The sequence below is a fragment of the Mustela nigripes genome, chromosome 13 (genome assembly GCF_022355385.1).
Source record: "Mustela nigripes isolate SB6536 chromosome 13, MUSNIG.SB6536, whole genome shotgun sequence".
In the NCBI taxonomy this organism is placed as follows: domain Eukaryota; kingdom Metazoa; phylum Chordata; class Mammalia; order Carnivora; family Mustelidae; genus Mustela; species Mustela nigripes.
The window spans coordinates 52,513,540-52,541,310 of NC_081569.1; the positions used below are offsets into that span (position 1 = coordinate 52,513,540).

The 27,771-nt window shown below is 39.5% G+C and overlaps 1 protein-coding gene across 1 annotated transcript in view; it reads left to right on the forward strand.

Moving 5' to 3' along the window:
* The first annotated feature begins 3,074 nt into the window (after positions 1-3,074).
* KATNBL1 (katanin regulatory subunit B1 like 1) overlaps positions 3,075-27,771 on the forward strand; it is a 37,513-nt gene continuing 12,816 nt past the window's right edge. Inside the window, exons 1-2 of the mRNA XM_059372450.1 lie at positions 3,075-3,221; positions 26,926-27,056. Of these exons, the coding sequence (XP_059228433.1) occupies positions 26,940-27,056 (117 nt within the window). The 5' untranslated portion in view covers positions 3,075-3,221; positions 26,926-26,939. The remainder of the gene's footprint in view (positions 3,222-26,925; positions 27,057-27,771) is intronic.

The following is a 27,771-nucleotide window of genomic DNA, read 5'->3' on the forward strand; positions in this document are numbered from 1 at the left end:
AAACCCATATTCAAATGGAAATAGTGCTTATGCATGTGCAATAGACTTTTAAGGGTTTCTAGTGATTTTTTTTTCTTTCCCAAGAACCTTTGCTTGATCATTCCAGATCTTCACAACCTGTCAAGTGACTGCATACCTTTTCAGTCATTGCTCTCCATACTCTGCAGAGCCACCTCCCTCACTCAGATTGGGAGAGACAGTGGTCCTAGAACTTACTTCGCACTCCCTCCCCTGCCCCCAAAATGTCCAGAGTACCCTGCTTGTCAAAATCCTGTCCAGCCTCTCAGGCCTGGTTTAAATCTTCCCCCATGATCCTCCCCAATGGGTTAGAAGGAGGCATAAGACTTTGCATGAGAGTTCTTTTTTCATATGGGTGTTTATGGTCAGTGTCACTCTATACACCCTGAATGACGTTCATACCCCTAAGAAAGGCAGATGGGGTGGGGGCAGAAAGGCTGCCTGAGCCTTCAGTTCATTTAGATGCAAGGAAGAGAAGGTATTTAGAATGAAGGAATGAGGGAATAGTCAGGGGAGTAAATTCCCTTGAAGACCGCTCAAGGTGAGGGCAAGCAGGGACAAGGATGGGTGGAGGGATAATAAAAGTATGTATAGACTGCACTATATATATATATATATATATATATATATATATATATATATATATATGGGACTTGAACTCACAAACATGAGATCAAGAGTTGCATGCTCTACCAACTGAACCAGACAGGTGCCCCTCTTTTTTTTTTTCTTAAATCATTTTTTATCTATAAGAGGAAAAAAAAAATTGATTGGGCTCCAAGGGAAAAAAATTCAATTTTGATCGACTAAAAAGTGTCAATGAAGGAAACTGACCTGCATTCTCATCACTAAAATGGTATATATTTCTTTATTTTTTTTAAGATTTTATTTATTTACTTGACAGAGAGAGATCACAAGTTGGCAGAGAGGGAGAGGGAGAAGCAGGCCCCCTGCTGAGCAGAGAGCCCGATTCAGGGCTCGATCCCAGGACCCTGAGATCATGACCTGAGCCAAAGGCAGAGGCTTAACCCACTGAGCCACCCAGGAGCCCCTAAAATGGTATATATTTCAAACATAGCAATACAAAGGCAAATTTCTTTATTTTCACCTTAAGTTATGTTGACACTTGGCAGCCACATGAGATCTATGGGTCTGGGCTGCTCATCACTGGTATAACCTCAAAACCAGAGTCTAGGGACGAACTGCTTGAGAGACTGTGTCCTGAGAAACTCTATAAAGGCAAATATCGGGATTCTTCTCTGGCTTCAAACCACCTGAGGCCTTGTTTTAGCTGAGATCCTTCTATGTTAACACAGCAGATTCCCTGGAGTCCTAGGACTCCGTTATTTTCTTCTCTCATCAACCAGCCTCCCTTGAGGTAAAGTACTGTGTCTTACACTCTTTTTGTCCTCTTCTGATGAGGGTCATCAGGAAATTCCTGTTTATGATGAGAGTGATGAAGAAATAGCTTGATAAAAAGTGACTTCACCCATGTGCGTTGAATTTTTATTTTCTTTAAAAGAGCACACCTACTTAGTGGAAGTCTAACTCAAGGAATGTTCTGTGTTGCACAGCCCTAGAACCCAGGGTTCCTGCTCCCTTCCCTCATGCACCCTGCTGGAGTCTCTCAATAGTCCCACCTGTTACAGGTGTGGCCCCACACATAGGCATGTGCCTGCTTATGCTTAGCTCTCAAAGGCATCGCTTACGCAAAATATATCTTAAAAGATTTCTCCCACCAACTCAAGTGGTGACCCAAATTTTCACCTTTACTTAATTTTTTGCACTAAGTTACCAGAGAAGAAAAATCTATTGTTTGTTATCATCTAATGACATCTTAGTTCTGATTAGTTTGTCTACCACGCCTCCCATTGCCCTGAACTCCCACAACATTTAGTATATACTAATTTAGTATTATATACTAATTTAGTATATACAACATTTAGTATATCATCGCACCCACCAGTGTATTGGAATGATCTCTTTTCCTGTTTGTCCAAGCCACCATGAGCTCCTCCAGGCTACCTATGGCAACTGGTACAGTGTCAGCCTGGCACGTGGTAGGCCCTCAAAGATACTGGTTGAACCAAACATAAGCAACCCAAGCTCTGGAGAGTTTAGGAAAAAAGAGGCTAAAAAAAACAAGTCAAGGAATGTAGTAATTGCAGAAAGGAAATGTTTCATCAAAAATGAACCACTTGATTGGCTTCTGCAAGAGGTGAGAGGCCTAGCAGAGACAATCTTGCTCCTGTCACAATTTGGTTAACCTTGACCAGTGATTTACCTTTGAAGATGGGTACACTCTGCCTCTACTATGATGAAGAGAATTTTCCTCAGTGATTCAAAGTAGGTGAGGGACAGACTCAACCCTCACCTCATATTCCAGTGTTTCCCACACCAAAGAGCTTGAGCTTGCTTCCTGAGGATAGGGTTTGCATCATAGATATTTCTTGTGTTCTTCAGAGTCTAACATAGAGTCTGACGCGTATAGGAACTGAAGCATAATAGCTAACAAAAGGTATAGTGCTTGCCATATACCAGACACATTCCTCTAAGCATTTCATATGTATGAATTCATTTAATCCTCATACCTGTGAGGCAGAAACTATTATAATCTCCATTTTACAGATGGGCAAACCAAAGCACACAGGAATTTATGTGACTTGTCCAAGGTCACATAGCTCTAGGGTCCATGACTTTAAATACTTTGCCTTAGTACATTTAAGTGGGACTGAATGAATACAACTCTCTCCGCCCCATACTTTTAAAGCAGATTGTTTCATCTCCTGGGACAACACTTAAAGCACGGTCTCCCTCACCAGACTGTTACTAGCTCAAAGTCATTCTTTGCCCCTTGTCCATCGTCAGTTCCTGGAGAGTCACTACTTGCCGCCCCATAGCAAGACTACCGCGCGCGCCCGTGGCCACCAGGGGGCACGATGGCCACACGTCCTGCTCCCCCTCCCTTTGATCCTGCGAGACCCGAGGAGGGCGGAGCCAGCGTTGGGCGGGGCCGGCCAGCCCTCCCTCACTTCCCCCCCACCCAACCCCCCGGGAAGCTATCCCGGCGGGCTGCGCGCGCGGCTGTGTTTGAATGGCTCAGAGTGGGGCTCGGCCCGGGAGCCGAGGGACCATCTGGGCTACCGAGCGCGGTTGGTTAGTGCCGGAGCTGGGCTGAGGCGCCGCGCTACCATGAGGCGCCGGTAAGTGACGGCCGGGCTTCTGGAAGCCCGGCTCCCGCAGCTGCCCTGCGGAGGCTGTGCGTCTCGTCGCGCCCGGACGCGCCCTGGGCCCACCTGAGGCCCCACGGCGGCCTCCACTCGTCGGAGCGCGGCAGCCGGGCTGCGGGGTCGGGGGCGGGGCGGCGAGGCCGCGGCCTCGGAGCTGGATCCCCTGCCCGGCTACGGCGTGGAGCATCCGGGCGGCTGGGGTCCGGGTCAGGAGAGGCGTAGACGCGGCCAGCTGTCACTTAATTGATCTGCGGGTGGGGCCGGCTTTTTGCACGCCGGGGAGGGGAAGGACGGAGCGCGTCTGCGGCGATCTGTTTAAGGACCTGTTTTCCCGAGCCGCCTAGGCCGGGCCTTGGTATTTCCTTATTTTCTGCCGGGTCGTTGGTTCCCTGACAGATAAGCTTTTGTTTAGCCGGACAAAAACTTGACATAACTGCATAAGAATTGCTGACTGCAACTTTAAAAACCTCATTGTATTTTCTGAAAAGTTGTTCTGTAACAGTACCTAGGCTTTTACCACGCTTTTAAATTGGCTTAAATATGGAGATAACAAAGAGTTCAGTTGTTTTCTTGTGGCTTGTAAAGTTCCTTGGAAACAGAGGTGTCTATGTCAGTTTCTTTACAGATTAAAAGAAAAAAAAACTGGAACAAATATTAGTTGTGTAGTAATCAGTTTAGCACTAGCAAAAGTTCTGAGAACCTAGACGACCTAATAGCTTAAACTTGTGTCAGTGGTTTATTCTGTTTTGTTTGAACCTGCTTCAGACTTGAATCAGAACGTTACACATTGAGGCTTTTACTTGGCTAATAGCTAGCATTGTAATAATAACAATGGTAAATATTTCTTTTGGGACTTCTATATGCTAAGCACTGTTTGAGAGCTTTACTTTGGGACGGATACTATTATCCCCTTTTGGACAAGGAGGAAACTGAGACACAGAGAAGTTGAGTAACTCGTACAAGGATACACGGCTAATATGTTTGGGACCCAAGCAGGCTGGCTTCATGCTCTTAACTATGCTGCCTTTTTTTTTTTTTTTAAGGTTATTTATTTATTTATTTATTTGACAGACAGCCATCACAAGTAGGCAGGGAGGCAGAGAGAGAGGGAGGGTAGCAAGCTCCTTGCTGAGCAGAGAGCCCGATGTGGGGCTCCATCCCTGACCCCGGGGTTCATGACCTGAGCCGAAGGCAGAAGCTTTAGCCCACTGAGCCACCCAGGTGCCCCCTAACTATGCTTCTTTCACTGCATTCTTTACATGTGTGTCTTTTTAGTTTACAGAGCTCTTTATTTACTTCTTCAACTGGGGATACATTATATGTGAAGTGTGTTTGTGTATATATACGTTCACACACTATTAAATTCAGTTCTCTGCTCTTGTTGACCATACTTACGTTTTGTGCACTGAGCAGATATTTTAAGATAAATGGAGTTCATAAAGTTCCATGTTTGTGTTGTAGTTTTAATTCCTTTGTATCATTTCTTCAAAGTGTAGAGAACAGTTTGAAACCTATATATTCCTTAAAATATACCATTATATATTGTTTTTGTTCTAAGTCTGTTTCACTCAAACTATTGAGTGGTTACTCTGTACTTGGAATAATTATACTTCCAGCTCCATGACAAGAAATAAAGAAATAAAGGAAATGTAGAGAGTGTGAAAAAATTTAAAAGCACTTATAACCTCCCAACCCCACCCTGAGCAGAAAAAAACAACTGTTTTAACATTTTCGTGTGGTGGTTTTTTTCAAAAATTTTTTATGCTGATAATTATTTTCCTTTCTGTAAAACTAGGATTATACATTTTTCCCCTATGGGTTTGTATTGTTTTGCCTTTTTTTTTTTTTTTTAAAGATTTTATTTATTTGACTGACAGAGATCACAAGTAGGCAGAGAGGCAGGCAGAGACAGAGGAGGAAGGAGGCTCCCTGCTGAGTAGAGAGCTCAAGGTGGGGCTGGATCCTAGGACCCTGGACCATGATCTGAGCCAAAGGCAGAGGCTTTAACCCACTGAGCCACCCAGGCGCCCCCCCCCCTTTTTTTAAGTCAGAATGTCATATGATTATTTCCCATTGCTTGAAAAATGCTCTTTTTAATGGTCGCAGGCCTTGTTGTGTGTGTGTACTTTTGAAATTGGAATTTTTGCTTTATTCAAAAGAGACATTTTGAGCAAGATACGGAATATGGTGACTGACTAACTATAGAAAACAATAGGGGCAAAAGTCTATGGTATCTTCAAGGTTTTAAGCCTCAGAAACTAAAAGAATGGCAGAGCTACGGAAATAAATTGGAAGTCTCATAATAATTTTTTGAGGGGGGTTTCTCATAATAATTTTCATCTTAGGTATGGAAACTGCCATCACAGACACCCATAATGAGATTTTAATGAGGATCCTTGTTCCTGTCAGTTTACATTCCTCCTAAAAGAAGAATTTTTTTTTTAAGATTTTATTTATTTATTTGATAGAGATCACAAGTAGGCAGAGAGGCAGGCAGAGAGAGAAGAGGGGAAGCAGGCTCCCCGCTGAGCAGAGAGCCTGATGTGGGGCTTGATCCCAGGACGCTGAGATCATGACCTGAGCTGAAGATAGAGACTTAACCCACTGAGCCACCTAGGCACCCCTTTTCATAAAATTTTTAAAATCAATAATCTTTCTTCTCTTTTCTTTTTTTTTGGGGGGGGGGGTGGTGGTGGTGGTACAAAGCTGATTTTTCCATTCTTAGCATGTCTTATTTTTCTCTTGAAAGTTTTTTTAAAATATAGTTTCTATTAGAATACGAATAAGGCTCATGTTGGTTGTTCATGAATCTTTGAGAGATTAAAGGGAGAGTTTGGGTTTTCAAATGTATAAATTGGTACAATTTATAAGCAAGAGATGAGTGTAACCATTCTGGAGGAAGAGGAATTATCTTTAAAAATGCTTGCCTAGTGCCTCACAATAACATCACCCTCGTTTTTGTTTTTGTTTTTGTTTTTTATTTGACAGAGAGAGATCACAGTAGGAGAGAGGAAGGGAAGAGATCACAGAGAGAGGAAGGGAAGCAGGCCCCCTGCTGAGCAGAGAGCCCGATGTGGGGATGTGGGACTCGATCCCAGGACCCTGAGATCATGACCTGAGCCGAAGGCAGCGGCTTAACCCACTGAGCCACCCAGGCGCCCCCTCACCCTCGTTTTATCAATCATTACACTCATGACCCATATCAGTAATTTGGTACTTTCTGAAAAATGTATTTAGGAAAGTAATTTTAAAAAGAAAAAAAAAACACCTTAAACTGAATACAAATGGTACCTTTACTGGGAACGTACACTTTCAGCTTGGATAACTTACAGTTTGACTTTGCTAGATTCAAATGCTGTGTTTACTACTTTGTGCTCATGTCCAGGTATCTTCTCTAGTATGTATTAACTTTGGAGAGATTTTGTATTTCCTCTCTTTGTTCTGGGGGCATTATAAGGATAGAGATGGGGGAAAGAGTCTTCTGAAATGGACCCCCAGTTTGCTTCCCCTATAACCACCTCTCAAGTTTACACACTGCCTGAAATTCTTTTTGCCTTGAACAGTCATCCAGAAACGTATCACCTATGTATGAATCATGAATCCCCATTCTAGCATCTCTTCTTCTCACTGGTATAATCTTAAAACGCGTTTGGTATTACATGGAAAAGACACTAACACTGGAACTCACAGTTCCAGGTTTTGCTCTCCTACCGGTAACTGAGTGTTCTTGGCCAGATCTCTTAATCTCATTTGTAAATTGAAATTATCTTCAAGGTCCTTCCCAGCTTTAAGAGTCTGTGAATCTGTGAAGTATTTACTTTTCAAGGGTAATTATCTCTGGTGAGACTGTTAGTCTTTCACATCTTAGCATGCATTAATCAGATGATATCTTCCAATGGCATTTGTAAAAACTACTCCCGTGTAATAGGATTGGGGGAGAAATTTTAGAATGGAATTTAACTGCCACTAGCATATAAGTTGCAGTAGGGCAGGGATCATTGTTTTGTTCACTCATGTTTTCTCAATGCCAAGAATGGTAATTAGCCTGTAACATGTACTTAATATTTGTTGAATGAAAGGAATGGATTGTTGCTGAGGAAAGACAAGCTTGTTGGAGTGCTGCACAGATGCTCTGAGTCGTTTGAAAGAACTCCGAATACAACCCAACTTGATTACAACCCAGTCATTTCTGTAATATAAAAATACCTCCCAAGAGATAGTAAAGCATCCGTTGCTCACTTGGTTGCCTTTCAGAACTCTGTAGTAATTACTGCCCTGATTGCCCCTCATACTTAGAATACAGTTTTGTCCATTACCAGATCTTACTTTAGTGCTACCTTGACTTTTGAGTGTGCCTTTTACTCTTATTTGCAAAAATCTGGGCCTTACTGGGCCTTTTGAGTGGCTCAGATCATTAAGCATCTGTCTTCAGCCTCATCTAGCTCTCGGTTCAGCGGGGCATCAGCTACTGCCTCTCCCTCTGCCCCTCCCTCTACACACACACACCCTCTCTCTCTTAAATAAATAAAATATATATTTTTTTTAGATTTTATTTATTTATTTGATGAAGATCATAAGTAGGCAGAGAGGTAGGCAGAGAGAGAGGAAGGGAAGCAGGCTCCCTGCTGAGCGGAGAGCCTGACATGGGGCTTGATCCCAGGACCCTGGGATCATGACCTGAGCCAAAAGCAGAAGCTTTAACCCAACTGAGCCACCCAGGTGCCCCCAAATAAATAAAATCTTAAAAAAAAAAACCAACTTAGGCCTTGCTTATTTCCTGTACTACTTAGTACCATCATTAACAGTATGTTTAGTGTTGTAGCCAAAATAAATCATAGAGATTGATTAAAATTTGGCCTTTTGTCTATGGAGGATTCATGGCACAGCTGTTGGAAACTAGTACTCTTGGGACTCCTGTTAGTCATCCTATTTCTATAACTGCCATATAAAATAATCTTCAAGAATAGTTTTTTTTTTATTAAAAAAAGTTTACTTAAGTAATCTCTGTACCTAATGTGGGGCTCAAACTCACAACCCTGAGATGAAGATCCTCCTACTTGACTAACTGAGCCAGCCAGGTGCCCCAAGAATAGTTTTTAATCATATAATTTATATACAAAGCTTCTCAGTAAGTGTATTTTGTCTAGAAAATTAAAGTTCGGGGGCACCTGGGTGGCTCAGTGGGTTAAAGCCTCTGCCTTCGGCTCAGGTCATGATCCCAGGGTCCTGGGATCGAGCCCCGCATTGGGCTCTCTGCTCAGCGGGGAGCCTGCTTCTCCCTCTTTCTCTGCCTGCCTCTCTGTGTACTTGTGATCTCTGTCAAATAAATAAATAAAATCTTTAAAAATAAATAAATAAATAAATAAAGTTCAGGTTCCTGACCCAGTATCTAGGGACTTTTGCATTTTATCCCATCTACTTTTCTAGTTTGTTTCCTCCACAATGATCTGAACTCAGTAACTATTTAATTATTGAATAGTTGCTGTAGATAATAAACAAAAAGCACAGTTATTCTCACCTGTTTCCGGGTAAGGAAAGACTGGTAGGTATCCCTTTATAGGGTGGCATTCATTATTTGGGGGAATATTTAATGAAAAATAGCATAAGGGACAATAACTCATAACCTCCATGTAAACAGTTTTTTCTCTTCTTGTTGGCAGATCTATTTGGAAACTGAGTAAATAATCAGAAGGAAATTACTTATGTATATTCAGTGGCATCAGTTGACTACTTAGTGAGACGGACTCCATTATTATGTAGCCCACAACATTGTTTGGATGATTTCTCAATCTGGATGGCCTATGTTATTTTGCAGTAACAACCCCCAAATCTCAGTGGCTTCAAATAACAAAGGCTTATTTCTCCTTGATTCATCTTACATGTGAGTTATCTGGAGGCTCTGCTCTGTGTTATCCTTGCTAAGGAATGTGGACAGATGGAACCTTAATCTCTGTCCTGTTGCTAGTTGCCACAATAGAGGGATGGTGATAGTAGTGAATCATACAAAGTGGCTCTGAAAGGCTTCTGTTTATATTTCAGTGGCAAAAGCAAGTCATACGACCATACCTAACTTCAAGATGATGGGCAAGTATAAACTTACCATATATGTGGAAGGAGAACTGAAATATGGCACAGTTTTAATTTTTACCACAGTTAGATACTCTCCCATTGACTTTTTTAAAAAATATTTTATTTATTTGACAGACAGAGATTACAGGTAGGCAGAGGCAGGCAGAGAGAGAGGAAGGGAAGCAGGCTCCCTGCTGAGCAGAGAGCCCGACTTGGGGGCTCGATTGCAGGACCCCTGGGACCATGACCTGAGCTGAAGGCAGAGGTTTTAACCCACTGAGCCACCAAGCCATCCCACTGACATTTTTAACTATTTTGTGACTCCTCACTCCCAGCTGACCATTATCTTTCAGGGTTGACTTTGTCTTTCTTTAGATAGGTTCCTTCATTCATCAGCTGTTTATTAAGCATCTGTTATGTGCCAAGCACTTTTTTAGATGCAATGAACATGATTTCTGCTGTCAGTGGAGCTCACAGTCTATGGGAGGACATGAATAATTAGCAAATAAGCAAGCTAATTTCAGATACTGATCGTTGCTATTGTAGGGGGGGAAAATACAAGGTACTGGTATAGAGAATGGAGGTAAGGTTGGGGTTATTCTTGATTGGGTGGTCAGGGAAGTGCTTTTGGGTGGGTAACATCTGAGCTGAGAGGTAGAAGCCGGGAGTATATAGGAGGAATGTTTAAGCAGAAGGAATGGTTTGGCCACAAAATGGAAATGAACTTGGCATGTTGAAGGATAGAAGTCCAGTGTAGCTAGAGGATTTAGGAGAAAACCGATACAGTCCAAAAGAGAAATGATGGTAGTTTGGTCTAGGATGGTGGTAACAGAAATGGAGAGAAATGAATAATTTGGGAATACATTAAAAAGGCAGAATCAGTGGATTGGAGATATGGAATTTATGAATCCTTTGGAGCTTTCAGCAACTGGGAGGATGGTGGTTCTATTTACTGAATTAGGAACAGTTGAAAGGATCAGATTTGAGAGGGTGGATATTAAGGGTTCTATTTTCAGTATGTTAAGTTCAAGAATTATTGACTGTGGAACTGACATCCACATGGAGCTACTCACAGGCAGTTGGTGATAAGAGTTCAGAGTTGAGGGGAAACATTGAGAGGGGCATTTTTTTTTTAAATGAGGTCAATATGTTTAATTTGGTTACAGTTAAGTTTTAGACCGGGTTTCATTATACTTCATTAAGGCAGTGTGTGATTCATATGCTGGAAAAGGGTGTTCCCTAAGAGAAGAGGGCATTTTCAAATTTCTTTTTTAAGATCTTATTTATTTATTTGACAGAGAGAAATCACAAGTAGATGGAGAGGCAGGCAGAGAGAGGGAGGGAAGCAGGCTCTCCGCTGAGCAGAGAGCCCGATGCGGGACTCGATCCCAGGACTCTGAGATCATGACCTGAGCCGAAGGCAGCGGCTTAACCCACTGAGCCACCCAGGCGCCCGCATTTTCAAATTTCAACATATATTCTGACTTCAGCCCAGGGGACATGGTGATAACAAACCACTGTAATGGATAGGGATATGTGGTAATCCTTGCAAGTGTTGGAATGTAAGAAGGATTAAAAACTATTCTTATAAAAGGACCCTAGCATCAACTTCTTTTGATTTAATTCTCAAAGGGTAGTCTACCCTTTCTTTTAAGGTGTTAGGGTATACTCCCCTTTGTTGTCGTCCCACCCCCCACAACTTCAAAGTTAGGCACAAGTATTATAGATTGATAACCTTAGTCCAAATCATGAAGAGAGCACATTAAAATTAGTTTATATTACCTTGTCTTTTTTGGAGTTGTATATCCTATTGGAATATCCTTTCATACATAGTGTCTTACCTATCTTGAAAGCATCAGAAGTACCTTTAGTAGCTGATCAGGGGATCAGAAGGAATCCTTAAGGTGATGTTGTCTTATATATGTATATATTTATGTACATTTCTGAGTTTAAGAAGACTGTAAGAAAGGATTAGAGTATTTTTCCTCCCTATAAATGTTTCCAGAAAAAGACTGTAATATTTTAACAGAGAGAATAAGATATTTAGCAAAACATGGTAAGATAATCATCTACTTGGCTTTAGAAGCCCTAAGTCTTCCTAAAGATTCAGGTGTGTAGCCATTTAAGAAGAGAGGTATATTATACTATCAAGACATTTTATAACTTTGTAAAAAATAATTTTATCACATTTTTATTTGACTTCCAGTTAACATACAATTTAATATTAGTTTCAGGTGTAGAATTTAGTGATTCATCACTTATATAGAACACTCAGTGCTCATCACAAGTGTCTTCCTTAATACCCATCACTCATTTAACCCATTCCCCCACCCACCTCCTCTCCAGTAACCTTTAGCTTGTTCTCTGTAGTTAAGAGTCTGTTATGGGGGTGGGGAGGGGGAAAGATTTTCTTTTAAAGTAATGTCTACACTCAACTTGGGGCTTGAACTCACAACCTCAGGATCAAGAATCACACTCTACCAACTGAGCTAGCCAGGCGCCCCACTATCAGTACATTTAGTTTAGTTAAAAGATAATACTTGCATTTGATACAAAATTCAAGAAGTCCAAAAGGGAAAAGTCTCCCTCTCATCTCATCCCCGAGCCATACTTACTACCCTCTCTTCTTGTTTAACCTTTCAGAGATATTCAGTGAATATACAGGCAGTCACTTCCATACACATTTTGTTTTTACATAAGTTGTAACATACTTTTCTGCACCTTCTGCTTCATCAGTGATATTTATGTATAACTTAATGATAGCCAACATTTACAGAGTGATTAACCATGTGCCAGACGTTGTGGCAAATGGATTATTTTATTTAATCCTCACAACACTACCCTGGAAATAGGTTAAGTAATTTGCCTTTAGTCACATAACTATTAAATGGTTAAAGTGGGACTCAAACCCAGGGAATCTGACTCTAGGACTTGTGTCACCTGGTTACAACATACGGCTTCATCCTTTCAGTTTAATCACCTAAGAAAAGTACAACTTCATATTACTTCTTTCAGATGCAAACTAAAACATAATCTTATTTATTGTCTGTCAAATTCTCAGGGATAAAAATTCATAATACAGAATCTTCTATCATCAAGGGTGCCGATAGTCTGCCCACCTCTGTCTGCAGGAGTGTGGATTGGAGGGCAGCTTTCGATCTGCCCATTTGCCAGGCTTACATAGTTGCCCAGTTCAGTAAATGCAGCAGTTTAAAATAGAAGTTTAAAAGCGTTGTTTGGGGGTTGGTTGAGTGTCTGCCTTCAGCTCAGGTCATGGTCCCAGAGTTCTGGGGTCAAAACCCATATTTATCAGGCTCCCTGCTCACTGGGTAGCCTACATCTCCCTGTGCTACTCCCCATGCTTATACTCTTGCTCTCTGTCTCTGTCAAATACATAAAATCTTTTAAAAAAATAATAAAATGATTGTTTCTATGAAAACTAATTGGAATGGTTTAGATACACTAGATGAAGGGAAGTGTGACTTAAAAACTTCGTATCAACTTAGGTGTAGCTTTCAAAGCTAAAGTTATGTGAAGTAAAACCATAGTCATTTAGAATTTTGTACTGGGGCACCTGGGTGACTCAGTGGGTTAAGCGTCTACCTTTGGCTCAGGTGATGATTCCAGGATCCTGGATCTAGCCCCACATCAGGCCTGCTCAGCAGGGAGTATGCTTTCCCCCACCTCTTTCTGTCTGCTTCTCTTCCTACTTGTGATCTTTCCCTCTGTCAAATAGATAAAATCTTTAAAAAAAAAAAAAAAAAGAATTTTGTACTGATAGTGCTTTGTGAGTGGCATTAGTTCTTGGGCCACTTGAAATCCAATGTAGAGGGGCGCCTGGGTGGCTCAGTGGGTTAAAGCCTCTGCTTCGGCTCGGGTCATGATCCCAGGGTCCTGGGATCCAGCCCCGCATCGGGCTCTCTGCTCGGTGGGGAGCCTGCTTCCTCCTCTCTCTCTGCCTGCCTCTCTGCCTACTTGTAATCTCTGCCTGTCAAATAAATAAATAAATAAATGAAAAAATAAAAAATAAAAAATAAATTAAAAAAAAAGAAATCCAATGTAGAAATCATAGATGATGCATATGCATTATTTTAAGGTACATGTATACATCTCTGTTTCAAATCAGTCTTCAATTTTAAATGACTTTTTGATTAATAATAAAAAAATTACCACTCCCAGTCACATTATATGAAAGGGCCTCTATCATATATTTGAATATGAATATAATCATATTTTTGACCCAATAATGAACTTATCTAGAGGAAATAATCAATTTTGTACAAAAATATATGTCTATTAAAGTATTTTCTGATGGGCCCCTGAGTGGCTCACTGGGTTAAGCCTCTGCCTTTGGCTCAGGTCATGATCTCAGGGTCCTGGGATTGAGCCCCACGCCGGGTTCTCTGCTTCCCCCTCTCTGCCTGCCTCTCTGCCTACTTGTGACCTATCTCTCTGTCAAATAAATAAAATCTTTTTCTAAAAAGTATTTTCTGATATATCAAAAATAAAAATATTCTTATGATAAAATAGTATTGTCATTTAAATCATTTTCAAAAAAACTTTCTAATATGTAGGAAAACTATGTTAATGACAAAATGCAGGCTATAAAACTAAACTGCATGGTGGGGCACCTGGGTGGCTCAGTTGGTTAAGCATCTGCCTTTGGCTCAGGTCATGATCCCAGCATCCTCAGATTGAACCCTGCATCCAGCTTCCTACTCAGTGGGAAGACTGCTTCTCCCCCTCCCTCTGCAGTTCCCCGCACTTGTGCTTTCACTTCCTGTCTCTCTCTGTCAAATACATACATAAGCAAGCAAGCAAACAAACTAAACTGCATGAGAGGAGAAGCACCAGAATAGTATTGGTGGTCGAATTACTAGTGATTTTTTTACTTTAATTTGACTTGTTTTTAAAGCAGGTAATACTTGTATGAAAGGCAAAATTTTGTATAAAGGGAGCAAAAAGTAAAAAAGTTTCTCTACTGTTCCCCAGCTGTGTGGTTCACCTCTGTGGAAGCATTCAGTGTTTGTTAGGATGCTCTAATGTGAGAGAGGTCATTGTTATCCATGTTTATTTTATTTTTTATTATTTTTTAAAGATTTTGTCAGAGCACAAGCAGGAAAGAGCGGCATGCAGAGGGAGAAGCAGGGTTCTCACTAAGCAAGGAGCCCTGATGAGGGGCTGTATCCCCAGGACTTTGAGATTATGCATGGCCTGAGCTGAAGGCAGGCCCTTAACCAACTGAGGTACCCAGGCGTCCTAATCCATGTTTATTTCTGATTTTTTTTTTCCTTTTATGCAGCATACTTCCTTCTGCCTCCAAATCTAGGGATGTGGAGTTACAGAGGGAGGGACAGGACCATAGACTTCCTGCCCACATGTTTTTGTTTCTCTCTCTCCCCCACCCCCACTCCCACATGACTCTTCTTGAGACAAAGTTGACTGCATCTGTAGTCTTTAAAGGGAATACTACCTCTAACCCAAAGAGCAAGGACATGACACGCCATTTAAATTGTATCATTGCAGAACATTGCTATATATATATGTTTATATAGCCCACACATAAGATTTGCTGTCTGATCTGTTTCTTTTATGAAAATTTTTAATCCTGTGGAGAGGATGATATAATGAATATCCATCCGAATTACCCAGGTTCAGCCATTATCAGTGTTTCTTGTTTCATTGATTTTCCCCTACTCTGTAAATCCCAAACATCATCTCTTATCTTCTGTATGATGTATGTATATATATCTCTAAAAGACTCTTAAAAAAAAAAAAGATGTGATAATAATAATACCATTTAACTACATTTAATGGTGTTTCCTTACTATCATACACTGCTAATGGAAATGTAAAATGATACAACTTTTCAAAGTTTGGCAGTTTTCTTAAATAGTTAAACATAAACCTACCCCCATCCCACTCCTTGGTATTTACCCAAGAGAAATGAAAGTATCTGTTCACGCTGCGACTTGTACAAGACTCTTCATAGCAGCTTTATTAGTAATAGCCAAAACTGGAAACAACCCAAATGTCTATCAGCAGATGAATGGAAAACAAATTTTGATATACTCACACAATAGAGTACTGCTCTGCAGTAAAAAGGAATGGACTGTTGATACATATAACAGCATGAATGATTCCCAAAATAATTATGTTGAGTGAAAAAAACCATACCCCTCTTCCAAAGAAGAGTATATACTATGTGATTCTTTCTGTATAAAGTAGTAGAAAATGCAAACTAATCTGTAGTGACAGAAAGCAGATCAAGTGTTTGGGGAAGAAGTATAAAGGGACACAGGAAATTTTTGAAGATGGTGGATAAAGGGGCACCTGGGTGACTTTGTGGGTAAGTGTCTGCCTTCGGCTCAGGTAATGATCCCATGGTCCTGGGATCGAGCCCTGTATTGGACTCCCTGCTCAGTGGGAAGTCCGCTTCTCCCTCTCCCTCTGCTTGCTGCTCTCCGTGCTTCTCTATCAGATAAATAAATAAAATCTTAAAAAAGGATGATGGATAGGTTCCATATATTGATTGTGGTAGTGGTTTAATGGATATATGTGTGTGTGTGTGTGTGTGTGTGTGTATACACACACTAAATATTAAATATGTACAGTTTATTATTTGTTATACTTTAGGGTTATAAACAAGTAATTCCTTAATATCACATATCCACTTAATATTCAAATTTCCCTAATTATTATACATTTTAACAGCTTTTAAAAAATAAGATCTTAAGCAATGTCCACACATTGTATTCAGTTGATGCAATGTCTTTTAATACATAGCCTCCTTCTCTATTTATTTTTTTTCTTGCAAAATATTTGTTGAGGAAACTGAGTTTTGTGTCCGAAAGATTTCTGTTTTCTGGATTTTTCTAATTATATCTTCGTGGTAGTGTTTAACAGGTTCCTCTCTGACTTCTATTTCCTTTAAATTGGTAGTTGGTAAAAAGCAGTTGAAGCTTATGTTCAGGCTAGATTTTTTTGGCAAGAATATTTAAGTGTTGTGAAGTGTATTTCCTATTGTATCACATCAGGAGACATGTAATGTCCGACTGTCTCCTTGTTTGTGATGCTAAAGTTGATGAGTGGTTTGGGTGTTATTGGCTTGATAGATCCATTATACAGTTCTCAGTCAGCTTCCGTATCTGTTTTGGCTTTGTATTCATACTCCAATTGAACAATCATTTCTGGAGAAAAACTGAAAATATGGAAATAAAGAAAGCTCTAGTAGATTATGATTTTTGAGTACGTAAGAGTTTTTACTGTAGTTGCTTAAATAGAGAGCTTTCCTTTATTTCATTTTTACAATTTCTGTTTGTCTTCAGGACTCAGATCTGGTGTGACATAAGATGTATTTCTAGATACTTGATTGCCTCTCAAATTAGATTCACTGCTGCTGCTTTTTTAACAACCTGTACTGTTTGTCTTCTGTAGCAATTACTGTTTTATATTTATTGACTTTATTACTTTCTTGTCACTCTCCCTCCACCCCAGGCCATGAGCTTCTTGAGAAATAAGACATGAACTTCTTACTCATCTCTTGATACATAGTAGGTGCTCAGTAAATGAATGTTAAATACATGCGCTTTCTTTAATCATTTAAAAAATGAACTTTAAAATGCTAGTACTTCGTGATGATGTTCAGTTGCTTACTAGAGGAAATACACTCTATAAGGATATATTTTTGTGTCTTTGTATATATTTAAATTAAGAATTATTTAATTACCGGGCACCTGGGTGGCTCAGTGGGTTAAGCCGCTGCCTTCGGCTCAGGTCATGATCTCAGGGTCCTGGGATCGAGTCCCGCATCGGGCTCTCTGCTCAGCAGGGAGCCTGCTTCCTCCTCTCTCTCTCTGCCTGCCTCTCTGCCTACTTGTAATCTCTCTCTGTCAAATAAATAAATAAAATCTTAAAAAAAAAAAGAATTATTTAATTACCTTTTAGACTGTGTATCTGAAGGTGTGAGATACAGCTCCTGCTCATGAGTAGTTTTGAAGTCTAATTGGCAAGAGGAGACACACCTGGATCAGTCAGTGCTCAGTCATGTCTTCATGTAGGCCCTCAGTTATTTGTTGTTAGAGTCCTAAACTATGTGACGTTAATTTACTATGTACCATAAAAAGGTGAAGGAAGAGATCATTGAAGATAGGAATCAAGAAATGATTGAGAGAGGAAGATTTTAACTCAGTCATGGTCTGATAGGCTGTGATGGAATTGAAAGGGACACTTCTGTTTCATAAAAGAAGAAACATTCTGTTTCCCAAAAAAATATGAAACATCAGGAAGGGCAGGAAGTATTAATAGCAAAACAAATGAGACTTATTGTTATAAAGTATGCTTTTTCTGTTTAAGAGTGGTTACAATGAGTCTTTACCCTTTTCTCTGTTTCTTTTTTGAAAGTCTTAATGTGGTTCACTTTTTAAATCTTTGCCATCTTCTGGGATGCTTGGGGGTCTCAGTCGATTAAGGGGCCTGCTTTCGGCCTAGGTCGTGATCCCAAGGTCCTTGGATTGAGCCCCACATCAGGCTCCTTGTTTAGTGGAGAGCCTGCTTCTTCCTCTGCTTGCCACTCCCTCTGTACTCTCTTTCTCCATCTTTCTCTTTCTCTCTGACAAATAAAATCTTAAAAAGAAATCTTTGACACTCTTGATCCTTCTGTGAACTTCCAGTGTTAGTGCTGTCCCTCCCTGAAGTTTGCCTACTGCTTTGAAATCTCTTTAATCAGTTAAAGTATTCTGTTCAGTTTTGACAGCTAGGTAATTAACTTATTTACCTCCATTCCCTTTGTCCTCCATTTTCCCTTTATTAAAAAGACAAAACCAAAACCAAAAAAATGTGTTTTATTGTCTGCAGGTTTTCTTTTACTTTAGAAGGCAGGGTAAATACACAGACATTTTCACTTTTACAGCTGAGGAAATGAGGCTCAGCTGTTTCCAAGGTCACATAGCTAGTTAAGCTGGAAAGCTGGGGATTTGAACATGGGACAATTTGACCTAATCTTTTAGCTACACTAAACTTTAAGGTTGGATGAGTCATTAATTTTTCACCCAGGTTGTGAGGTTTGATACCTACTACATAGTGAGCAAAAAGCTTTCCCAGAGAGCTTGGGAGAAGCAGGAGGAGCCTGGAAGCCTTTGCAGGTTAAACTTTTAACTCCCACTAGCTTCCAAGTGAGAGCACTCACCCCCCATCATTGCACACAGAGGGCACTGAGGGCATCTTCTGTCTTCAGGGCCAGACAGCCTACGTAGATGAGTAGAACATAGAACCAGAAGGGCAGGCCTTGGTAATCACAACTCAGAGCAGATAGATATATTTCAGATGCTTTGAGGAATGTTTCTGGAACCTCCGGCACTGAAATCTGGGCCAATTCCTGGAGAAGAATGGATGTGGGCCCAATGGAACCGTATTTTTTACTTTGTCAAATGAGTGTTGAGTATCCAAGGAGCCTAATGAAAAGCCATGAATGATGTGTGTTTTACACCCCAGTTTTTTAAAGTCAGGTTATTGCGTCGTCTTCACGGACATGAGGTTTGTTTGTTTTTTTTTTTTCTTAAAGATTTTATTTATTTATTTGACAGAGACACAGCGAGGGAGGGAATACAAGCAGGGGGAATGGGAGAGGGAGAAGCAGGCCTCCTGCTGAAGAGTTGTATGTGTATAGTCACTAACACAATCAAGAAATAGAACATGTCCCTCCATCCTCAAGACTCTGGCAACCACTGCTGTTTTTCTTTCCCTACAGTTTTGCCTTTTCTAGAGTGTCATAAAAGTGAAGTTATATAGTATATAGCATTAGGAATCTCACTTCTCATTTAGCATAAGAAGATTGAGACATTCATGTTGTCATGTGTATTAGTAACTCCTTCCTTTTTATTGGTGAGTAGTTGGTAATTTTTATAGAAAAAATATTGAAAAATCAGTCTTGGAAAATAAATCTTTTAACCAAGGTGAGGTGACCATACATCCCAGTTTGCTTGGGACAAACCTGGTTTATCCTGTTGACCTAGCATAATTCAGTGAAGGAAAAAAAAAGGTCAGAATGGATCCAGGAAATATTTTTTTAAATTTATTTATTTGACAGACGGAGATCACAGGTAGGCAAGGATGCAGGCAGAGAGAGCGAGGAGGAAGCAGGCTCCCCACTGAGCAGAGAACCCGATGTGGGGCTCGATCCCAGGACCCTCAGATCATGACCCGAGCTAAAGGCAGAGCCTTTAGCCCACTGAGCCACCCAGGCACCCCCCATGAAATATTTTGAAGAAAGATTCAAGAAGACTTAGTGATTGGTTGGAAGGAAGAGAGAAGTCAAACAACTCCTAGGTTTTTAGTTGAGAGAAGTTTGATACCAGCAATTTAAAATGTGGTAGCTAGGAAGGGCAGTTAGATGGTTTGACATTGGAAGAGATTGAAGAAGTTTGTTTTAGATGTGTTGACTTGGACTACCAATGCCAGGTCAGGAGGCCAAATAGAAGTTGGAGGAGAGACTGGGTCTAGAGAAATAGCTGAAGCCTTGAAAACATGTTTTTCTGATTTTGGTGTAGAGATAAGAGTTGTTGAAAGAAAAGGAACCAAAAGGGAGTAAGGGAGCAAGGAGACTCAAGATACCGTAGTGCTGTGTTCTATGAATAGATACTCTGCGTGCGCATGCAAGTGTGTGTGTGTGTGTGTGTGTTGGGGTGCAGTGAAATGGTGAAAAAGCTAAATGGTGATTAAGAATGAGCAAAGTCTTTAGAGTTGGCTTAGCTGACCTTGATATGAGCATCATCGGTGTTATAAAAGGTTCCCTTACAGCAGCAAGTGACCTTGAAGATGGATTTTTTTTTTCCAGATGAGAGGACAAAATAAAATCAAGGTTGTAAAGGGTTAAAGAGAAAATGGAAACTAAAAAGCACTCATTGTAGAAGTTTGGCAGGAAAAAAAAGTAGAGAAAGAGTATAGGAGTTGATAGAGGAAACCTGAGCATGTTTGAAAGCAGAAGGGGAGGAATCAGTTCAAAGGGAGAAATTGAAGATATAGAAGTGGGGTGGGGCGGGGAGCTAAGTTCTAAAAGAGGTGAGAAGGCAACAACTGAGAAAATTAGATAGAGCTGTCCTAATTTTGGAAAAGGTAAAATAGAGCCTTCCTATGAAATGTTACCTTTATGTGTTGGCATTTACACCTTTTTCACTTTTTTACTATAAGGGAGTTATATAATTAAACTATTTTATAAGACAGTGGCCTCATTAAGTTAAAGTATTTTTTAAAAAAAGTTAAAGTATTTATTCAGATTATGAAAATAATTCATGTTCATTGTAGAAAATAGAGAAACCTATAAATGAAGGGAAAAATTACCTGTAATTTCACTAGCAATAAATAACTTATGTTGATGTTTTGATACAGCTCTTTTTTTTTTTTTAAAGATTTTATTTATTTATTTATTTATTTGACAGAGATCACAAATAGGCAGAGAGGCAGACAGAGAGAGGGGGAGGAAACAGTCTCCCTGCCGAGCAGAGAGCCCGATGTGGGGCTCGACCCCAGGACCCTGAGATCATGACCTGAGCCAAATGCAGAGGCTTTAACCCACTAAGCTACCCAGGCACCCCCTCAGTTCCCTTTTTTATCACCTTGTTTTTTAACCTGATCCAAATTTCACTGTTAAACGTTTAAATAAGTGCTGCAGATACCGAAGCAGTTCTGTGTCTGGTAGCTGAATATAGAGGGAGGGAATCCATATCCACAGGCTCTAAAGATTCTACCAGAAAAATCTCATCTTTACCTTCTGTTCCTCTCCCCCTCATTGAAATTCTTGAAGAAAAAAGGCCATGTTCATCCTTTCCATTCATTTTTTTTGTGTCACAGCTGCATTATGGGGGAAACCTGTGATTTGTCTTTAAGCCTTAAAAATCCATTAGTGGGACTTAGAAGAGAGAAGAAAAGGTTACCCTTACAGGATAAGGGAAGGATAGGAGGTAGGACTCCTTTATAATTTATGTTCATTTGTCTCTCTCCTGTCATCTAAGAAGAATGAGTACTCTCATCTTAATTTAACTATTCTGGGTTGAAGGTTGACTGTATTGTGGCTAGGCATGAGTTGCATTTGATTAATGAAAACAAAGTTGTGGTAGAATAGCATGGATTCTGTGCCCTACACTCTGCCACTACTAAGCCTAGTGTCTTTGGGCAAGTTACTACATCTCCTGGGCTTAAAAAAAAAAGAGCCTAAAGCTTTAAATTCTAAAGCCTCTTTAGTTCTTATTTTTATGTATTTTATTACTATATAATAATGTTTATGTTTAGTTTTCAACCTCAAGACTCTTGGGGAATATCATTCAAGCCCTTTGTGAAAGTCTGTGATAGTAATTGAAGAATACTTGATACCAGGAATATTAATTATTATAATTCTTTGTACACAAGCATGCTTTGCTCTTTTTTTTTAAACATTTTATTTATTTATTTGACAGACAGAGATCACAAGTAGGCAGAGAGGCAGGCAGAGAGACAGAGAGAGAGGAAGGCAAGCAGGCTCCCTGCTGAGCAGAGAGCCCAATGTGGGACTCATCCAGGACCCTGGGATCATGAGCTGAGCTGAAGGCAGAGGCTTTTACCCACTAGCCACCCAGGCACCCAACCATGCTTTGCTTTGTAAGAAGAAGAATGAAATTGCCTAGTGAAATTGCAAAGTTAAATGCAATGTAAATAATTGATGTGCTTTAGTATAGTATAAAAAGAAAGCTTAAATTAATTTGATCTTAAACTGTAGCAAGTTATTAGAGAAAGAAGTCTGGACATGTTTCATACCTGTATGATGAGTTTTTCTCATCATTGTGAGTAGGTAGGGAGTATGTGAACATTTAGAGCTGTTTAATCTTTTCATTTGGCAGCCATTGTAGATTATATGAATAGATCCCTTTTCATCTTTCTGATAAGAGATAGCTATATATAAGGGGAATTCAACCCTCCAACTCCTTCTACGTGCCAGTTTTTTCCTGCCTTCTCAAGAAAATATCCATAGCAATCACTGTCTTATCTTTTTTTTTTTTTTTTGGTCTTATCTTTATTTAAGAAAATACGTGTTATAGTCAATGTTCAGAACAGTTCAGCCCTTGTTTTTTATTCTCTTTAGGCTTTTCTTTTTAATTTTTGCATTAAAAGATTATCCTTTCTAATTTCTATCCTTTCTAGTCATTGTCTTCAAATACTCAGTCTTTTTGTATCTTTTCAGGCAGCACTGTGGAAACACCTTGGAGCCCCAGCAGTTACTTTAAACTATTTTAGTAGCACTGTCAGATGCTCTGGATGGGGATAATCTTATTGCCCAAGAAAAATGCTACCAAATGTATAAGATATAAAGCAAAATGGAATTTGTAGTGTAAAATCCTTTGTAATGACACTTTACCAATTATATTTTGATAATTTACTTTTTAAAAGCCTTATTGAATTGTAATGTACATACCATAAAATTCACCTGTTCTAAATGTACAGTTTACTGATTTTAAAAATACACAGAATTGTACAGTCATCAACCATAATCTAATTTTAGAACATTCCATCACCACATCACCCCCAGAGAAGCCTTGTATCCATTTGCAATTATTCTCACTCCCACCTCAGCCATAGTCAACTATTAATCTACTTTCTCTCTCTATGCTCTTTACTTTTTTTTAAAGATTTTATTTATTTACTTGAGAGAGAGAACACAAGCAGGGGGAGGGGCAGAGGGAGAGAGACAAGCAGACTCCCTGAGTGGAGAGCCTGACTTGGGGCTCCATCCCAGGACCCTGAGATCATGACCCACGCTGAAGTCATGCTTAACTGACTAAGCCACCCAGGCGCCCCTCTATGCTGTTTACTTTTATGGACATTTCATATAAATGAAATAACATAATCTCTTGTCTTTTGTGTTTGGCTTCTTTCACTTGGTATGATGTTTGTACATATTGTTACATGTATTAATATTTTGTTCAATTTTTGTTGTTGAGTAGTATTCCCACCAGACATATCACCTTTTGTTTTTCCATTCACCAACTGATACACATTTGGGTTGTTTCTACTTTTTGACTATTCTGAATAATTTATTTTATCAACATTTGCATACCAGTCTTTGTGTAACATAAACTTTCATTTCTTATGAATAAATATGTAGGGATGGAATTGCTGAGTCAGTTAAATCAGTATTTAACATTTCAAGAAACTGCCAAATGTTTTCCAGAGTCATTATGTCATTTTATATTTATATGGTAATGTGTGAGGATTCCAGATTCTCCACATCCTTCTCAGCATTTGTTACTGTATGTCATTTTTATTATAGCCATTCTAGTGGTTGTGAATAGTATGCCATTGTTGTTTTAACTTTCATCACTATCATGGTATATCCATGTTCTGCTGTTGTTGGTTGGAGTTTTCTATTAATGTTGATTTTATCCTATTGATTGATGGTATTGTCTCATAGCCTTGTTGAATTTCTCTGTTCCATCAGTCATTGGGAAGGGATATTGTTTGTTTCATATGTTTTCAGATTCTTTGGTGCTCTGAAATTTGAGTTATGTGTGTTGTAGGTCTATTTTCATCTACAATGCTGACCCTAATTGTACTCTTCTCAATTTTATTTTTTTTTAAGGTTTTGTTTATTTATTTGTGAGAGAGAGAGAAAATGAGTGGGGAGGAGAGGGAGAAGCAGGTTCCCATGAGCAAGGAGCCTGATGTAGGACTTGATCCCAGAACTCTGGGATCATGACCTGAGCCAAATGCAGGTGCTTGACAGACTGAGCCACTGAGGTGCCCCCTCATTGTGCTCTTTCAATGTGGAAATTCATGTCCTTCAGTCCTGTACAGTTTTCAGTTATTTATTTTGATTTTTTCCTTATTTTCCCTGTACTGAAATTCCATTTATTTGGATATTGGTTCCTCTAAGCCAATCTTACCTCCCCCCCCCCTTATATTTCAGGAGATATCCTCAAGTTTCTCTACCAGCTTTCTATTGATTTTTTTTTTTTTTTCTTTCTTATTATATCCCGTTTTTAATTTCTAAATCTTTGTTTTTTGTCTCATTTGTGTTTCACATATACAATTTGCTCTTATCTCTGAAGGATTTCTCAAAGTCAGGTTTATTGAGATATAATTTACATATGATAAAAATTCACTCTTTTTGGTGCATAGTTACATTAGTTTTGACAGGTAACTACCACCATAATCAAGGTGGAAAACAGTTCTTTGGGAGACTTGAACCATCACTGATGTCAGTATTTTTAGATGTGTGTGTATGTATGTGTATTTTCTTCTGGGACTGATCAGAATTCCCAAAGGATCTTCTGTTCTCTTCCTGGAGTGTATAAGGCTAGCTGCAAGCTTTCATGAGACAAATGGTAGAAAGAAGCTTAGATCTCAACATGTAGTATGTAAACTTTCACTTGATGCCCTTTTAGACAGTATTCTTCTTCATTTGTGCCTGGTGTTTCCTATCTCAAGGACTCTTGTTTTAAATTTTCCATACAACATTTATTGGAATGGGGAAAGTGAAATTGGAGCTAATTTTGTCTTAAATGGATATTCAGTCATTCTCCTTCTTCTTCTTCTTCTTTTTTTTTTAAAGATCTTATTTATTTGTCAGAGAGGGAGAGGGAGAGAGAGCGAGCACAGGCAGGTAGAACGGCAGGCAGAGACAGAGGGAGAAGCAGGCTCCCTGCCGAGCAAGGAGCCTGATGTGGGACTTGATCCCAGGACACTGGGATCATGACCTGAGCCGAAGGCAGCTGCTTAACCAACTGAGCCACCCAGGCATCCCCATTCTCCTTCTTCTTAAGCCCACATTTCCCCCCCACTTCTTGAGGTCTTCAATATTGCCAAGTCCTGAACCTTTGGGGAGTCTGCTTTTACCTTTCCTCATTGCTGATTTAGGACTTGGCTTTTTCTCAGATCTAATATCATTTATCACTTTTACTTTGCAGTTTCCAAAACGTTACTGCCATCAACTCATCTTTTCTTCTTTGTCCTTATAGGTTTTATGCCTTTAAAAACCCTTTACTGTCATGGTGATGAGGTTTCAGGGAAGCGTAGAAGTAACTGCTTAAGTTTAGACCATTATCTTTAATTAAAAGTCCCCCTTTCTTTAAGAAAGAAAAGCTTACCTTGTGCAAAAGATCTTTTATGATCCCAGCTTCTGTCTTTCCAGCTTCACTTTTTATTCTGCTACAGTCCACCTCCAGCCTAAGCTCCAGTCACATGCATCTTCTTAAGAGATTGCCAAACAAGCCATGTTGCTTCATGCCTTTCAGTTCTGCACATGCTATTTTGTCAATGTGCTATTTGTCCTTTAAGTCTCTGCTCAGTGAAGCTTTGCTGATTCACATGACTGCCCCTCTATTGGAGTGTTTATTGTATTACTGCAATTATTTATTTCTTAAAAAGTCTCATCCTAAAGGTTTTTTAATCTGGGGGTGCAGCTGGAAGGGATGCCCATGGATTAATGGCAGGAAATCTCAGAATACCCTGAAATTATTTGCAAATTTTCATGTTTGGGCGTATTTTTGGAAAATTCTCTAAGGCAGATTTTCTTCTAAGAGTGTACATCAGAAATGCTGTGGAGCTTTTTAAAAATATAATTGCTTTGGGCTTCACTCCAGAGCCCTGCTGAGGTATAAGTTAGGGGCCAGAGGATATATTTTCTAAAAGCTTCCCAAGCGATTCTTTGGAAGAGCATCTCTGGTCTGTCATCTTCATTATTCTGGGGCTTGGCATATAGTGAATGCTCAGTAAACATTTTAAAAAGGAATGAGGGAGGAACTTGTGTTCAGGTCATGTCCTGAAATAAATTTCCTGTGTGAAACTTGAATCCAAGTGGGGGAATCACTAATTTATTGTTATATAAAGGAAGTAATAGTATCTATTTTCCCTTCTTTGAGATAATTGAACGAATGGGAAATGGTGAATTGTTTTTTCAAAGGTAGAGGAAAGCTTTGGAGACCTTACTGCAAGAATGAAAGAAAAATTTAAGGATCAGGCATAAAACTAGTCAGATATATTTAGTTTGATTTTTGTTCACCTGCTGCTTATAGTTGTATTTTTTTAAGATTTTATTTATTTATTTTACAGACAGAGATCACAAGTAGGCAGAGAGGCAGGCAGAGAGAGAGGGGGGAAACAGGCTCCCTGCCAAGCAGATAGCCTGACTGGAGCTGAAGGCAGAGGCTTTAACCCACTGAGCCACCCAGGCACCCTGCTATAGTTGTATTTGAATCAGTGATTTGATTCTAAAACTAGGCTTCTATACATTTGGGTGTCATTGATATATACTATTTATACCTGACTTCATAACCTCTAAATTTAAATTTAATATATGGCCAGTGACATAGATAATGGGGAGATTGACATGTTGCATTGGCAAAAAATACCTCATATTATTTTTAACTGATTGCAAATAAGGAATGCGAACAGGAGCCTAATTTTCTGCAATGCCCGGCCTTGTGTTTCCTCTGTTTAAGGTTTTAAAACATGTATAAATTAAAACTATGTTCTCTGCTTTACTCATAAACCTCTTTTACATAGTGTTGTATTTTTGTCTGTTAATGATCAGGCTCTTTTGCATTTTGTACTTTCCATTTCTTATTTTTGTTTTGCTGTTTAGGTATTTAAGAGATTATGGCATCTGAAGCCCACAATGTTAAAAAACGAGGCTTTTGTAATAATATTGAGGATCATTCCACTGATCTTCCTAGAAAAAGGATCTCTAATTTTACTAATAAGAACATGAAGGAGGTAAGTGCATGGCTTCTAGGTAATGGATAAGACAGTATCTTAATCTTTTCATGCTACAGCAGAATACGATAGACTGGGTGACTTACAAACAAAAGAAATTTGTTTCTCACAGTTCTGGAGGCTGGGCAGAAGTACAAGATAAAAGCTCTAACCAGTTTGGTTATCTGGTTAGAGCCTCTTTCCTGGCTTATAGTTGGCTGTCTTGTATGCTGTGTCCTCACATGGTAGAAGGGGCAAAGAGCTCCCTGGGGGCTCATTTATGAGGGCATCATCCTCATGACCTAATCCCCTCCTAATATCATTCATTTTGGGCATTAGGATTTCAGTGTGAATTTTGAGGAGACATTGGTCATTCAGTATATCATAGATAGTTTAAACTGTTAAGTCTGTAGATAGTTTTGGTTGAATTATTTAAATAGTAGGAAGATGATAATTTGCTTAATCTCCCAGAATTAAGTAGAATTAATGAAATATTGAAAACTTTATATTCCAAAAACTCTAAAGACTTTATGGACAGTATGCTGTTTTAATATGATACCATTTGAATATTGTAGTTTAATTCTGAAGAGGACTCTCAGAGGTGCTTTTGTTCACCTTTGCAAGGCTCATTCATGCTGATATTTCTTTTAAACGATATTAAAAGTCAAAACACTTATTAAGTACCATGTAAGTAAAATATATGACTAGTGGCATGGAAAATAGGAAGATGGTTATG